Consider the following 13631-nt stretch of genomic DNA (forward strand, 5'->3'; position numbering starts at 1 on the left):
TACAACAAGCAGTTTTGGAACTCATGGAACATGGCTGGGTGTTCAGCAAAACAAAACAAAAAGTGAGCCTTGGAGAGGCAGAGCCCGAAAGACTATATTTCTTGAGGACTTCATGCTGTTTTAAGCATAGCTCTGCTTATTGCCCTTGTAGTCACCATGTCCCTCATAATCTATGAGTTGAAGGAAAACTCTCAGGGGGTTTCTAGCCCCTCACTGCTCAGTGTTGCTGGTACTTACAATAATAGTGACTGACTTTTACTAAGCATTGCTGCTAGAGCAGATTAATTATTCAACCACAACCCTTAGAAAAAATTTAGACATATAGATTGTTAGTAAAGTTAGGTTAAGATGGTTTTGTAGAGGTAGAAAATCTTGGGGAACAATTTAAAGTTTAGAAAGGCACACTTATAGTAGTTGAGTGGGGGACTCCTTGAAGTCAGAGGAAAGAAATAATGGCATCCTGGCTATTACTGGTTGACTTATCTTTCTTGCTAGGATTGGCTGGTGAATGTATGTGAGTTCTTAGGGATAATTTGTTTTTTTTGCTTGTAATATGTAAAATGTTTAATCATTTAAGGTATATAAAAATATACTACTTTTTACTTCTATTCATTGTAATCATTCACTTAAAACATAGAATGTAACCACATTGTGATTTTTATACTGCTTGAAAGATTTTTGTTGGGGTATATAAGCTGTAAGAAAAAAAATGAAGAAATTTGAAGGAAGTCATCAAGAAAGAAAAAGAACAGAAACACATCAGGCAGAAGAACAAGACAGAAAAAGAATAGAGTAGAACAAGCAACAGAGAGAATAATAAAATGAAGAAGAAACTTTTATCCCTCAGAAAAGAAGTCTGTGTGTTTTTCTTGCCAGCTCTGCATCTTGTTCCCAGTCTCTCTGACCTACAGAAGGCTGGACCCTCTGCTACACTACATTTTAATTGGATTAGCTGGTTTGTTGATGTCTAGTTTCTTCAATTCTTTATATATTTTGGAAGGCAGCCATCTGTCAGATGTGGAGATGGTGAATATCTTTCCTCTTTCTGTAGGTTGCTGTTTTATCCTATTGATGGCATCCTTTGCCTAACAGAAGCTTCCCAGTTTCATCAGGTCCCGTTTATTTATTGTTGATCTTAGTGCCTGCATTATTGATGTTCTATTCAGGAAGTTGTCTCCTGTTCCAACACATTTGCTTCTATTTCCTTAGGGGATATAGCTGTATTTAAATTGTTTATCTGATCTTGATTTAACTTTGGTAACTAGTATCTATTGAGAAAATTGTTCGTTTCTTTCAAATTTTTCAATTTTGTAGAGTACAGGTTCTTGAAGTTTGATCTCATGATTCTTTGGATTTCCTCAGTGTCTGTTGTCATATCCCACTTTTTGTTTCTGATTTTGTTAATTTGTATATTCTCTCTCTGCCTTTTAGTTAGTTTGGATAAAAGTTTGTCTATTTTGTTGATTTTTTCAAAGAACCAACTCTTTGTTTCTTTGATTGTTTGCTTTCTTTCTATTTTTTTGATTTCAGCCCTGTGTTTGATTACTTCCTGCTGTCTACTCCTCTTTGGTGTGTTTGTTTATTTTGTTCTAGATCCGTCAGAGGTACTGTTATTTCATTGTTATGAGAATTCTCTAATTTCTTTATGCAGGCACTTAGTGCTATGAACTTTCCTCTTACTACCATTTTCATTGTATCCCATAAGTTAGAGGATGTTGTGCATTCATTTTCATTGAATTCTACAAAGTTTAATTTCTTTATTTCTTCCTTGATCCAGTGATAATTCAGTAGAAAGTTGTTCAGTTTTCATGAGTTTGTAGGCTTTCTGTTGTTTATGTTGTTGTTGAAATCCAACCTTAATCCATGGTGATCTGATAGGATACAGGGGATTATTTTAATTTTCTTGTATCAGTTGAGACTTGCTTTATGACAAAGTATGTGGTCAATTTTGGAGAAGGTTCCATGATGTGCTGAGAAAAAGGTACATTTTTTTTTGTGTTTGGGCAAAACTGAGTGAGTTTTGAAGCAGGTGCATTGTTTCAGTACTTTCAAGTGCCAGATTCTCTTAATGACCACTGTTTGAAGTGCTGTCTGGCAATGGAATCCAAGGAAACTTTATGTTAATCGCAAGAACTGAAAGGAAGTTTTTCAATGTAGCTGAAAAATTTTAGAAAGATTGCTATAAAATATCTGAAAGCAGTTAGCCATAGAATAGTATGTCCATTTTAAGTCATAGTGTTTTACATCAAAGAAATTCAGGGCTGAAGAGATGTACTGGTGTAAGCAGTAGTCTGCCCAAGGCAGACCATAGGGAGTGAGTCCACTGTGAGTTGTGCAATTCAGATCTGCAGCCCTCTGGAGAAGGGGCTGCTCACCAAGTGGGGCTCAGCCTTAAAGGGAATCTCTAAATGTGAATCCTTGCTTTGCAACAGACATCATAAAATACATACCCCCAGATAATCAGCCAGCAGCAGGCTTTCTGCACTCAGCTTAGGATTTCTCAGTCTTTGCATTTACATGATTCCTAGGATTATCTGAAATGTTTTCAATCAAAGATAGATCACAAAGGATAAAGTCTGACTATACTGGGGCAAAAACTGCAATCAGAGCTGATCCTCCAAGTCCTTCTGAATGTGGAATTGATCTACATAATTAATCTGCATGATTCTACTACACTCAATGACTTCAGACATGCCTTCTGGGATCAGTCTCACTTTGTCGAAACTTTGTCTTTAAAATATCAAGAATGGTGAGCCTATCTACGACAAATGGAAGCTGAAATTGCCTGTGACTGGAGACTTTTAGACTGCCTATTCAAAAGGGAGATGAAAGGCTAGAGAGAGCTTAATTAACTCCTTTTTCACTGTTTGATGATTCATGTCTGACACTTTGTGCATGAATTCCTTTTTTTTTAAGGTACTCTATAACTTTGGTACATCACAGTTTGAAAAACAACTCTAGTAGTCCTGTGAGTTTACAGTGCATACTTAATAGAGATGTATTGGGAATTGTGAAAATATTTAAGGTTAAAAGAAAATAACACACTCATGTCCAATATAACAGTCACTGGTCCTTTGAAAATAATTAAATTTAAATTAATTAAAATTAGATAAAGTAGAAAAATTTGGTTTATAGAGAACCCTACAGTCAAGTCAAATGCTCACAAGCAAAACAGTGCAGGTTTAGGACACATTTGCTATTGCAGAGGAGTCCTTTGAAGGATGCATTTAGACAAAGAACAGTGAGGAACCATTTTGTAGTCCGTGCTTTTTAACTTTTTGGAGATAGTCAGATAATGGCAATGGCACACTCAGCAAAGCTGGGTATATTCCATATTGGCTGATGTAATGGTTTGAAAGAAAATGGCACTATCGGGAAGTGTGGCCTTGTTGGAGTAGGTGTGGTCTTGTTAGAGGAAGCGTGTTTCATTCGCTTCCTGCTGCCTGCCCATTCATATGTAGAACATTTAGCTCCTTCTCCAACACCATGTCTGCCTACATGCTGCCGTGTTTCCTGCCATGATGATAATGGACCAAACCTTTGAAACTGTAAGCCAGCCCCAATTAAATGTTTTCCTTTAAGTATTGCTGTGGTCATGGTGTCTCTTCAAGCAATAGAAATCCTAACTAAGACAGTTGACTTATGGATAAATGGTTGGAAAAAAGAAAAAGAGAAGATGAGAAGGAGAGAGGGAGAAAGGGAGGAAGAAAGTTGCCAAGATGGCTCAGTGGGTAAAGGTGCTTGCTTTTAAGCCTGATGACCTGAGTTTTATCCCTGTGACTCACACAGTAGGAGAGAGAACTGATTTCTACTAATTGCCCTCTAACTTAAACATGTGCATCATGGGATATGTTTCTGTGTGCACACACATACACACACACACACACACACACACACACACACACACAGAGAGAGAGAGAGAGAGAGAGAGAGAGAGAGAGAGAGAGAGAGAGAGAATTGAAAACTTCAGAGAAAAGGAAGAAAGGAGGCTGCTTCTTGCGTGTAGAGCTTTTGTCCATAGAATATCACACTGAAATGTCATCACAAAAAATGATAGCTCCTTTACTCCACAACATGATGTTCCTCCATTAGGATTGAATTCTCTTAACTGCTACTGTGCAACAATATCCAAAGAACAAAAGGAGGCTAGTTATTTTGCTGTGAAAACTTTTATAACCATGCCAAGGACAGTGACCTTGAATTACAACTTAGATTATGTTAAGATAGCTAATTGACAAAGCAAAAGTTTTCACACATCTTAATGTCACATAGACAAGACCTAAATAGTCATAGATAACTCACTGCACATTGACACAAAGGCTTGGTATGAATTAGCAGTCCATGGAGACTCATCAAGCATCTCCTGGTAAGTTTCTAACCTTCATAGCTTTGGAGGACACAGCCTTCCACTATAATTAATTTCCTTCACTTTAGTTTTTTTTAGACCCATGTAATTACCCTACAGTCTTAATGCACCTGAGGTTAAAATCTGTTTTCAGGACTTGAGGCACTATTAGAAGACATAAAAATACATAGTATGGTGTATTGTGCTGTGTATAAAATATAAAGAAGAATATAGCAAAAATATTTAAAATATGCCTTCTTAAAGTGTTGGTAGGTGGCTTGCTCAGTAGTAATTGTTATATTGGGGACACTTTTCTAGGTAAATGAAGATAGTTTTCTAATCTATTCCTGGTTAATTCTTTTCTAATTCCTTTAATCTCTTTTCCCAATCCCAACCATAGTAAACTTCTCCAGCTGCCCAGTAGTGACTTGGAGTTCTTACATCTCTGCCACACTTCATGAACACTTCTTGAGACTTGGGGACCTCAGTTATTCCTCATCCTCACAAAACTTAGTGGTCTTCCGGGGGTTGCAGCTGAATTTGAGATAAGGTTTATTCTTCCATATAATATTTAAATGCTAGCCTTTGTCTTGAATTCTAACATATCATAAGAATTTCAGAACTACAAGATATTGTTGAGGTCTTTTCTATTTTGAATCATTGATATTGAGTATTTTTGTCATTGATAAGTTATGGTACATATTGAATTACCATAAGATTAATCCTTTTCAAGTTCACAACCCAGTGAACTTTAGTATATTCAAAAAGTTTAGAACGATCTCTACTATTTTATCTTGAAACAGTTATATAACCCTGAAGTGTCCATTAGAAACATCTTATCTTTATCTCCCTCTATTCTTGAGCAACCACCAATCTACATATATTTGCAAGAATTTTTCTATTTTGGGCAATTCATATGAATTGAGTCATATATCACGTGGCGCTTTGTGTCTAGCTCGTCCTCCTTCTCCACAGCTCTATCAATATTCATTCTTTATTGTAGCTGAGCAGTGCTGCATTGCATGGTCACCCTTCCAGCACTTGTCCTTCAAGTTGTTTCTAATTTAGCTACTATAGCTAACTTGTCATGTCAATTACATAGTGACACAGTGCCCAGTTTCTGGGTAATATTCCTGGGACTTACATTTCTGGATCATGTAGTAATTTTTGTTTACATTTTTAGGAACCTCCCAATTATTTTTAAAAGCATCTGAACAGTTTAATCTGTCTACATCCTCAAAGGTTTATATTGTCCTTTAAATTTGTATGAACATGGAGATGCTGAAAGAGTAAGAGAAGCAATGTAAAAGCTTTTAAGGAATGAAATTTCAAAAGTGTACTGGTGGTAATGACTCTTCCCTCCATTTAGTTAAAAAAGAAAAATAATAGTCGCCCTCACTCAAATTTATGATCACATTCCTCAAAGCAGTCAGCTTTCTGACCAACAGCACAAACTGGGTGGGTAAAGCTGTTAAGACCAGAAGAAAGTGAGCTGTGTTGCTGAGTCACAGTCCTCTGCAGCTTTCCAGTCTACTCTGCTCCAGGAGCACCATGTGAAAACACAGGTCCCATTGTCTGGGCTCTTCCTATCAAGACTGTTATAACAAATGCTTTATTCTCTGAGTTAAACAATAAATGTATGTATTATTTATTTATTACACTAAAAGTTATTTTGGTTTGCAACAGTAGTTGGTATGAAATCCAACTTTCTTAGGTTTATACTTTCATTAAGCTGATGGGGTTGAACACTGTTTTTAGGTTCTTGTTGACTCCTTGCATATCTTCTATGCAGCAATATTAACAATACTAATCAAACCCTAGTTGGTCTGTTAGGTTGATTGGATGCCTTGTATCTAACTAAACAATATACTACAGACTAACTTTATGTTCAGGGTTTCAAATACAGATTTTAAGTGAAAAAGCAGAAAAGGTATTCCATGTAAATAGAAATCAAAGGAGAGCAGGAGATTAAATAGAGTGTTAGTATAAGTTTACAAAACGCAGTGACCACTGCATACTAATAAAAGGTTCCCTGTTATGTAAAATTTTAAGTTACAAAACTTATACATCTAATATCATACCATCAAAATATCTAAAGCAAAACTAACAATTGCAAGGATAAGTAGATAATCTTACAAAATCATTGGAAACTTCAATACCTCATTCTCAATAATGTTCAAAAAATAAGTGAGAAACTAGAGAGTTTAAAAATACAAGGTGTTAACCAGACCCAAGAGGCAAGTTCAGGACATCCTTCTCAATGACAGTAGCATTTACATCATTCTCAAGTACTCCTGGGACAGTCTACAAGAACAGTCATATGCTACAAAACTATTAAACTTCAATAAAAATAAAAAGACAATTCCATAGAAATACTCTCTCTAAGCACAAAATTATGTAGTTAGAAATGAATAACAAGAGCCCACACTGCGGCGTCTGAGGGGGAAAGTGTGGCATTATGGCCTCTGTGCTGTCCTACGAAAGCCTGGTACACGCCGTGGCCGGAGCCGTGGGAAGTGTGACTGCCATGACAGTGTTCTTTCCCTTGGATACCGCCAGACTCCGACTTCAGGTTGATGAGAAAAGAAAGTCAAAAACTACGCATGCAGTGCTCCTGGAGATTATTAAGGAAGAAGGCCTTCTGGCACCATACCGAGGGTGGTTTCCAGTTATTTCCAGTCTCTGCTGCTCCAATTTTGTCTATTTCTACACTTTTAATAGCCTCAAAGCAATATGGGTCAAAGGTCAACGTTCTTCTACAGGAAAAGATCTGGTGGTTGGATTTGTTGCAGGAATGGTGAATGTGTTGCTAACGACTCCACTCTGGGTGGTAAACACCAGACTGAAGCTGCGAGGGGCAAAATTTCGGAATGAAGACATTATACCAACTAACTACAAAGGCATTATAGATGCATTCCACCAGATTACTCGAGATGAAGGGGTTTTGGCTCTGTGGAACGGTACCTTTCCCTCCTTGCTGCTGGTCTTCAACCCCGCCATCCAGTTCATGTTCTACGAAGGCTTGAAACGGCAGCTTTTAAAGAAGCAGATGAAGCTCTTTTCTCTGGATGTGTTCATCATTGGTGCAATAGCCAAAGCGATCGCCACCACAGTCACCTATCCCATGCAGACGGTACAGTCGATTCTGAGGTTTGGACGTCATAGACTAAACCCAGAAAACAGAACACTGGGGAGTCTTCGGAATGTTCTCTATCTTCTTCACCAGCGAGTCAAGCGCTTTGGAATAATAGGACTCTACAAAGGCCTTGAAGCCAAGCTGCTCCAGACAGTGCTCACAGCTGCCCTCATGTTCCTTGTGTACGAGAAACTGACAGCTGTTACCTTCACCTTCATGAGTCTGAAGAGCGCGCCCAGGCACTGAGGGCCTCCCTCAGGACCGGGTGAAGATGCACGGGCTGCACAGAGAGGAGAGGCGTGGCGCTCCTTTCCCTCTGTCCATCCACACCACAGACATTCCTGTCGTTGACTGGAAAGGCATCGCAGGCTAAACAGGGAGGATAGTTGGCTAGGCCTGTTGCCAACTTAGTTTTTATGGTGTTGGGTTGGATTCGGGGGTGGGGGGTTAGACTAATATGAAAACCTGAAACAATAAGTTGATGGGTGGATATTAATTTTCTCAAGGGGTATGGACTTTCCATCTGAAGCTTTTCTCAACTCTGACACTCGTTCTCTTTCCCTGAACGTTCCCCCAGGTTCTGAACAATTCAGTAATGTAATTCTCCTCAGATACTTTTATGTGTCTTAATCTTGGTAAAGATTCTCCTCACTGAAAATAACATGATGACTGTGCCGTGGGTGTAACTTTACTTCTTTTTGACTCTTTTCCTCCTGCTTAACAAGAGTTAAGTCAGCTATTTATTTTGTGGGGGAAATGAAAAATATTAATCCAAAATGATTTTCTTAAAAATTGTAAATGTTAATTATTCATTAGTGTTTGACATAGTTTTTTAAATACATATTTATTTTGAATTGTCTTTTATTACAAAAAAAGCCCTGATGTTGTATGTCCATTCATGCAAGATCCAATCAGACAAACCTCAATAAATTGTCAGCACACACACACACACACACACACACACACAAAAGAAATGAATAACAATGTAAAACTGTAATTTTTGTGAAGTTGTAGAAATTAAACATCCCGATGACAAAAAATAATGAGAAAAATTAGGGAATTTTTAGAGACAAATTCAAATGAATATACCAATGTTTATGAGATACAACAAAAGCAATGTTAAAACTAATAGGTCAGTGTTTTGTATCATAAACAAAACAAGAACACACAGCTTCAAATTCCAACTTCATAAATTTAAGAACTAGAAAAAGAAATACAAAGCTCTAAACTCAAAGATGGCAGAAGGAAGAAAATATGATTATAGTAGAAATAAATTGTGTAGAGGGTAAAATTATAGAAAAAATAGATTGAAGTTCTTTGAGGTCAAGAAAATTGAATATATTTAACTAGAACAACTTAAAAAACATTAGAAAGTCCTCATATCAATAAAATAAGAAATAAAAATGGAAACATTATGCAGATAGAAGTTTCTGTCCTACCCAGTCCCACAGCCACTCAGTCCCAAATAAACACACAGAGGCTTATATTAACTATGACCTGTTTGGCCTATGGCATTGGTTTATAACTAACTAGCTTTTATGCTTAAATTAACCCATAATTCTTGTCTATGCTTACCCACGTGGCTTGGTGCCTTTTCTCAGTCCAACGTTCTCATCTTACTTTCTGTGAATCTGGCTGGCAACCCTGTCTCTACTTTCCTCTTCCCAGAATTCTCCTAGTCTGGTCACTCCACCTATACTTCCTACCTGGCTACTGACCAGTCAGCGTTTTATTAAACCAATATGACTAACAAATCTTTATAGTGTGCAAGAACATTATCCTACAGCAACATATTTTTTTAAAAAAATTCTGAATAGATTTAATTAGCTACTGTGAATAACTACATGGAAACAATTAGACAACCTAGATGAAACAGACCAAATTTAAAAAATATGATCTGCTCATACTAAGTAAAAAATAAATAGAACACTAAATAGTTTTAAACTTGTGAGGATATTGAATTTGTAATAATAACAACAACAAAATTTCCCAAAGAAGAGAAACTATATGTGATGGCTTTAGTGAGGAATTCCACCAAACGTTAGTGGAAGTAATACCAGTTCATCTTCAAACTTGCCAACAGCAAAGGAATTGAAGGAATAAATTGTAACAATAGGGAGAGTTATACCTGCAAGTAGGCCTGAAACAAATAAGAAAGATAGGGACAACATCTTTTATGGACTGAGGCAAAATGCTGGCAAGCCACATTCAGGAACGCATGAAAAAGATTTTAAATGAAGACAATGCAGGACTGAAAAGATAGCTCAATGTGGGAAAATGGGTCAATATGATAGACATATCAACAATTAAGAAATTTAATTAGGTAACAATCATATCAATTAACTATTCAAAGCAATAAAACTTACAATGACATAAAAATAAATAAAATACCAGATACTAAATTAACCAAAGAAGTTAAAGTCTTATACAATGAACATTATAAAACATTCTTGAAAGGAATTAAAAGGATATGGAAAAGTATCTCATGTTCACTAGTTGGAATATTTAAAAAGTGTTAAGATATTAGAATCACCCAAAATAAATCCCCTGACACATTTTTTAGAAATAAGAAATAATATTAATGAGAAATGTCAATGGATTTGGAAAATAACTACTAAAGAACAAAGTGGAAGTGTTGGCAGCAATGGGGTCAGGCTAGCGACACAGTTCCCTGTTGCCACCTGCAGAAGCCTGAGGAGTTACAGAGACTTCCATGCTGGATGCTTGACTACATTGCAGAAAAGAATTCTATTAAGAGATTTTAACATAGAACCTGCAGAAGCCTGAGGAGTTATAGAGACTTCCATGCTGGATGCTTGACTACATTGCAGAAAAGAATTCTATTAAGAGATTTTAACAAAGACTTCAGCATGGGTTCACTAGCAGCACACCTACCTGCACACCCCATGTGTGGGTGTGTGCTTCTCAAGAAACTGAAGTCCAAGGATCTCAGTAATGGCTGATTGGAGCGGTTTGGAGGTTTAAGGGTTCATCCTCCCTTCATCTCTTCATCTTCTTTCCTTTGTGATTGTTTTGCTATCTGATAATGTAGAGCAATGGCTCATAAGAGTTCCACAATATTTCATTGCAGGATGTGACCATCTTAATATCACATTCTCTAGTTTGTGACACAGAAAACTCCTGGCTCATACAGCTATTATTTACTTTTGTTCAACACTATACATTTTTCCACATTTTTCTTAAATTTATTCCTAAGTATTTTATTCTTCTTTTGCTATTATAAGTAGAATTGCTTTTTTGATTTTATTTTTGCTTTTTCCAATGTTAGTATATAATTATACAATGATTATGTATGTTGATTTTGCATCCTGCACCTCTGTTGAAATTGTTTATTTGTGCTAATTAGCTTCTACTAGTGGATGTTTGTCACTTTGTTTTTGGGAGTAGCACATCGCTATTTTGCTGTGGATATCGTTCTATATAAATAAAACACTGATGGCCAGTGACCAGACAGGAAGCATAGGCGGGACAAGGAGAAAGGAGAATTGGGGAAACAAAAAGAAGGGGAGAGACACTGGAGCCACCGCCAGGACAAGCAGCATTTAAAGATGCCGGTAAGCCACTAGCCATGTGGCAAGGTATAAAACTGGCTTTAGAGGTGGAATTGGCTCACTCCCCCTCTAAACCCAGACATATTGCTTTAAAAAAAAATGGTTAAGAGATTCTTGTGTCCCAAATCAAAAGAGCCCTCTGGTGTGGGACAGAGAAAAACCAATATTTTTATTTAAAACAGGTTGATTATAAATGTGATCTCTTTCTAAAAAGAAAAGGGGATATGATATAGATATATAGGAGGATATAGAGATGATAAGATAAAAGGGTAGATTAATGAACCTACTTTTAAAGAACAACTTGTTTAAAATGTTTTACATTGGTATAGATTTTAGTTTATATTTAAAATGTTTTACATTGGTATAAATTTTAGTTTATTGATACAAACTTAAAGTTAATTTTGTTATCCTGTATATATATTTCTATTCTTGTTTGAGATATTATGTTTATGTAATTTAAAATTGTAATGGATAATTAAAAAATAGATTAATAATTAGTCATCTATGATAATCATATTTATAGCCATGTTAGATAAGTCTTCTAGGTATACATAAATATATTTCAGATAGATAGGTAGTCTTCAAACACTTCAAAGACCTAGAGAATATGGCATTTAAATAACTTAGAATTCTGTTGACATGAGACACAATTGCTCCTGGCTGCACTAATTTGATCCCGAGAGAATGTTGGGCTTCTAAGACATTTCCATTTGGAAGTTTGTCTTCTTGGCACAAAATGGCCTACTGGGCAAAGAACTGCCCTTGCATTGATGGCTGACAGTACAAATACAATGCTGTCCTTTCTGGACAAGCAGAACACAAGGAAAGGGACCACTGTACTCTGCCAAGACAGGGTAAGATTGTCTTTCAGAATTCCTGCTTCTAAAAATGGTCTGTCAGATACTCTAGGCCTGTAGCCAATTTGAATGCACCAACAATGCTGAGGAACATTAGGTGACTGTCCAGGCTGCCAGCTGTCTTGGTCTACTCTTACAAGATTCCCGAAAGTTGTTTGCATCCATCTACCATTTCTCAGGTACCATTATGTTCCTTCTCAGGTCTTTGATGTGGTTAAAGACTAGATAGTTGTAATTTCCTCAGTTATAATAAAAGATAAGTTAGATATAAAACCTTAAACTCACAAATATAAGATAGATAAAGACATCTTCCTTAATATTGTAACTGTAATTCTTGCTCGATAATTGTTTTGTTATATGTAATTTTACCATGTTAAAGTTAAAACCTTCCTTTTTAAAAAAAGAAGAAAAGGGGAAGTGCTGTGGATATCGTTCTATATAAATAAAACACTGATGGCCAGTGACCAGACAGGAAGTATAGGCGGGACAAGGAGAGAGGAGAATTAGGGAAACAGGAAGAAGGGGAGAGACACTAGAGCCACCGCCAGGACAAGCAGCATGTAAAGACGCCGGTAAGCCACCAGCCATGTGGCAAGGTATAGATTTATAAAAATGGGCTAATTTAAGATATAAGAACAGTTAGCAAGAAGCCTGCCATGGCCATACAATTTATAAGTAATATAAGTGTCTGAGTGATTATTTTATACGTGGATTGTGGAACTGTGGGGCTTGATGGAATCTGGAGAGAAGCTTTCCAGCAACACTATTTTACTAGTCATCTCATTAATGAGTGACATAAAATACTGTATTATCACTACAGTGGTCACAATAAAATTCTAAGTGGTCAAGTAAGTCATGCTCTCATGTAAAATAAATTGCCGATCCAAAATGGCAACTTGGTTGTGGATTTCACTCACCAGCATCTTTTGAGTGCCTCTTTACATCTTGCAGACTTCTACAGAGAAGTTGTGAAGAGAGGATCAGGTTGGAGTAAGTTCTGCTGTGATGCTCCATTCAACTGCTAATTCAAAAGTGGCATGATGCAATACCCTTTTGAATGGCTTAGTAATATTTCAGTGGCTGAGAAATCAATCATAAAGGAGAACTGGGGCTAATTCCTTTAATCTTAAGATCCATGATGCTGCTGAAATTTGAATTTCAGCTTTCTTTGGACCAACCTACTGTTTTTATTTCAAGCCAAAAACAAGTTGATCTAGTGCTTGGGCAGGAGGTAAAGTATATAAACCTCCTGTATGAAGTTCTTGTTTCCATCTCTCTGTAACACCCTCAATATGTTTTGAACTAATAGATGGTGTACAAATTGCCATGAACAAGTACCAGAAATGAGGCACTCAAACCTTGTCTATGGACTGTTAGATACTAGCTTTCTTAGCATTTTATTCACAATTATTATTTTCATTGTCGTTCTCCTTTCTATTCTGAACAACAAAAGTCAAGGTCTTGCTAAAGCTATAGAATTCTTACCTGTGCAACAAAACCACAAATAGATTTCTGACTTCTATCTTTGCTAATAACTGTTCCCTATTTATGGATATTAGATTCATGCTTAATTCAAAACTTAGTTCAGCTTGAGGCATAAACTGACTAAATTTCTCCTTTTGTATGCCATGCTAATAATCACCAATCTTTCTAGACTAGACTAGTCAAGAATTCAAATATCTATGGTAAACAGACTAAAATATACACATACATACATAGAG

At 36.5% G+C, this 13631-nt stretch overlaps 1 protein-coding gene across 1 annotated transcript; it reads left to right on the top strand.

The window, feature by feature from the left end:
* The first annotated feature begins 6766 nt into the window (after nt 1-6766).
* On the top strand, nt 6767-8428 carry LOC114704444 (peroxisomal membrane protein PMP34-like). Its single transcript, XM_037202669.1, has one exon. It carries the CDS (start codon nt 6804-6806, stop codon nt 7725-7727), a length of 924 nt encoding a protein of 307 aa, XP_037058564.1. The 5' UTR covers nt 6767-6803; the 3' UTR covers nt 7728-8428.
* Nucleotides 8429-13631: the final 5203 nt, after the last annotated feature.

This window comes from Peromyscus leucopus, chromosome 2 (genome assembly GCF_004664715.2).
Source record: "Peromyscus leucopus breed LL Stock chromosome 2, UCI_PerLeu_2.1, whole genome shotgun sequence".
Classification (NCBI taxonomy): domain Eukaryota; kingdom Metazoa; phylum Chordata; class Mammalia; order Rodentia; family Cricetidae; genus Peromyscus; species Peromyscus leucopus.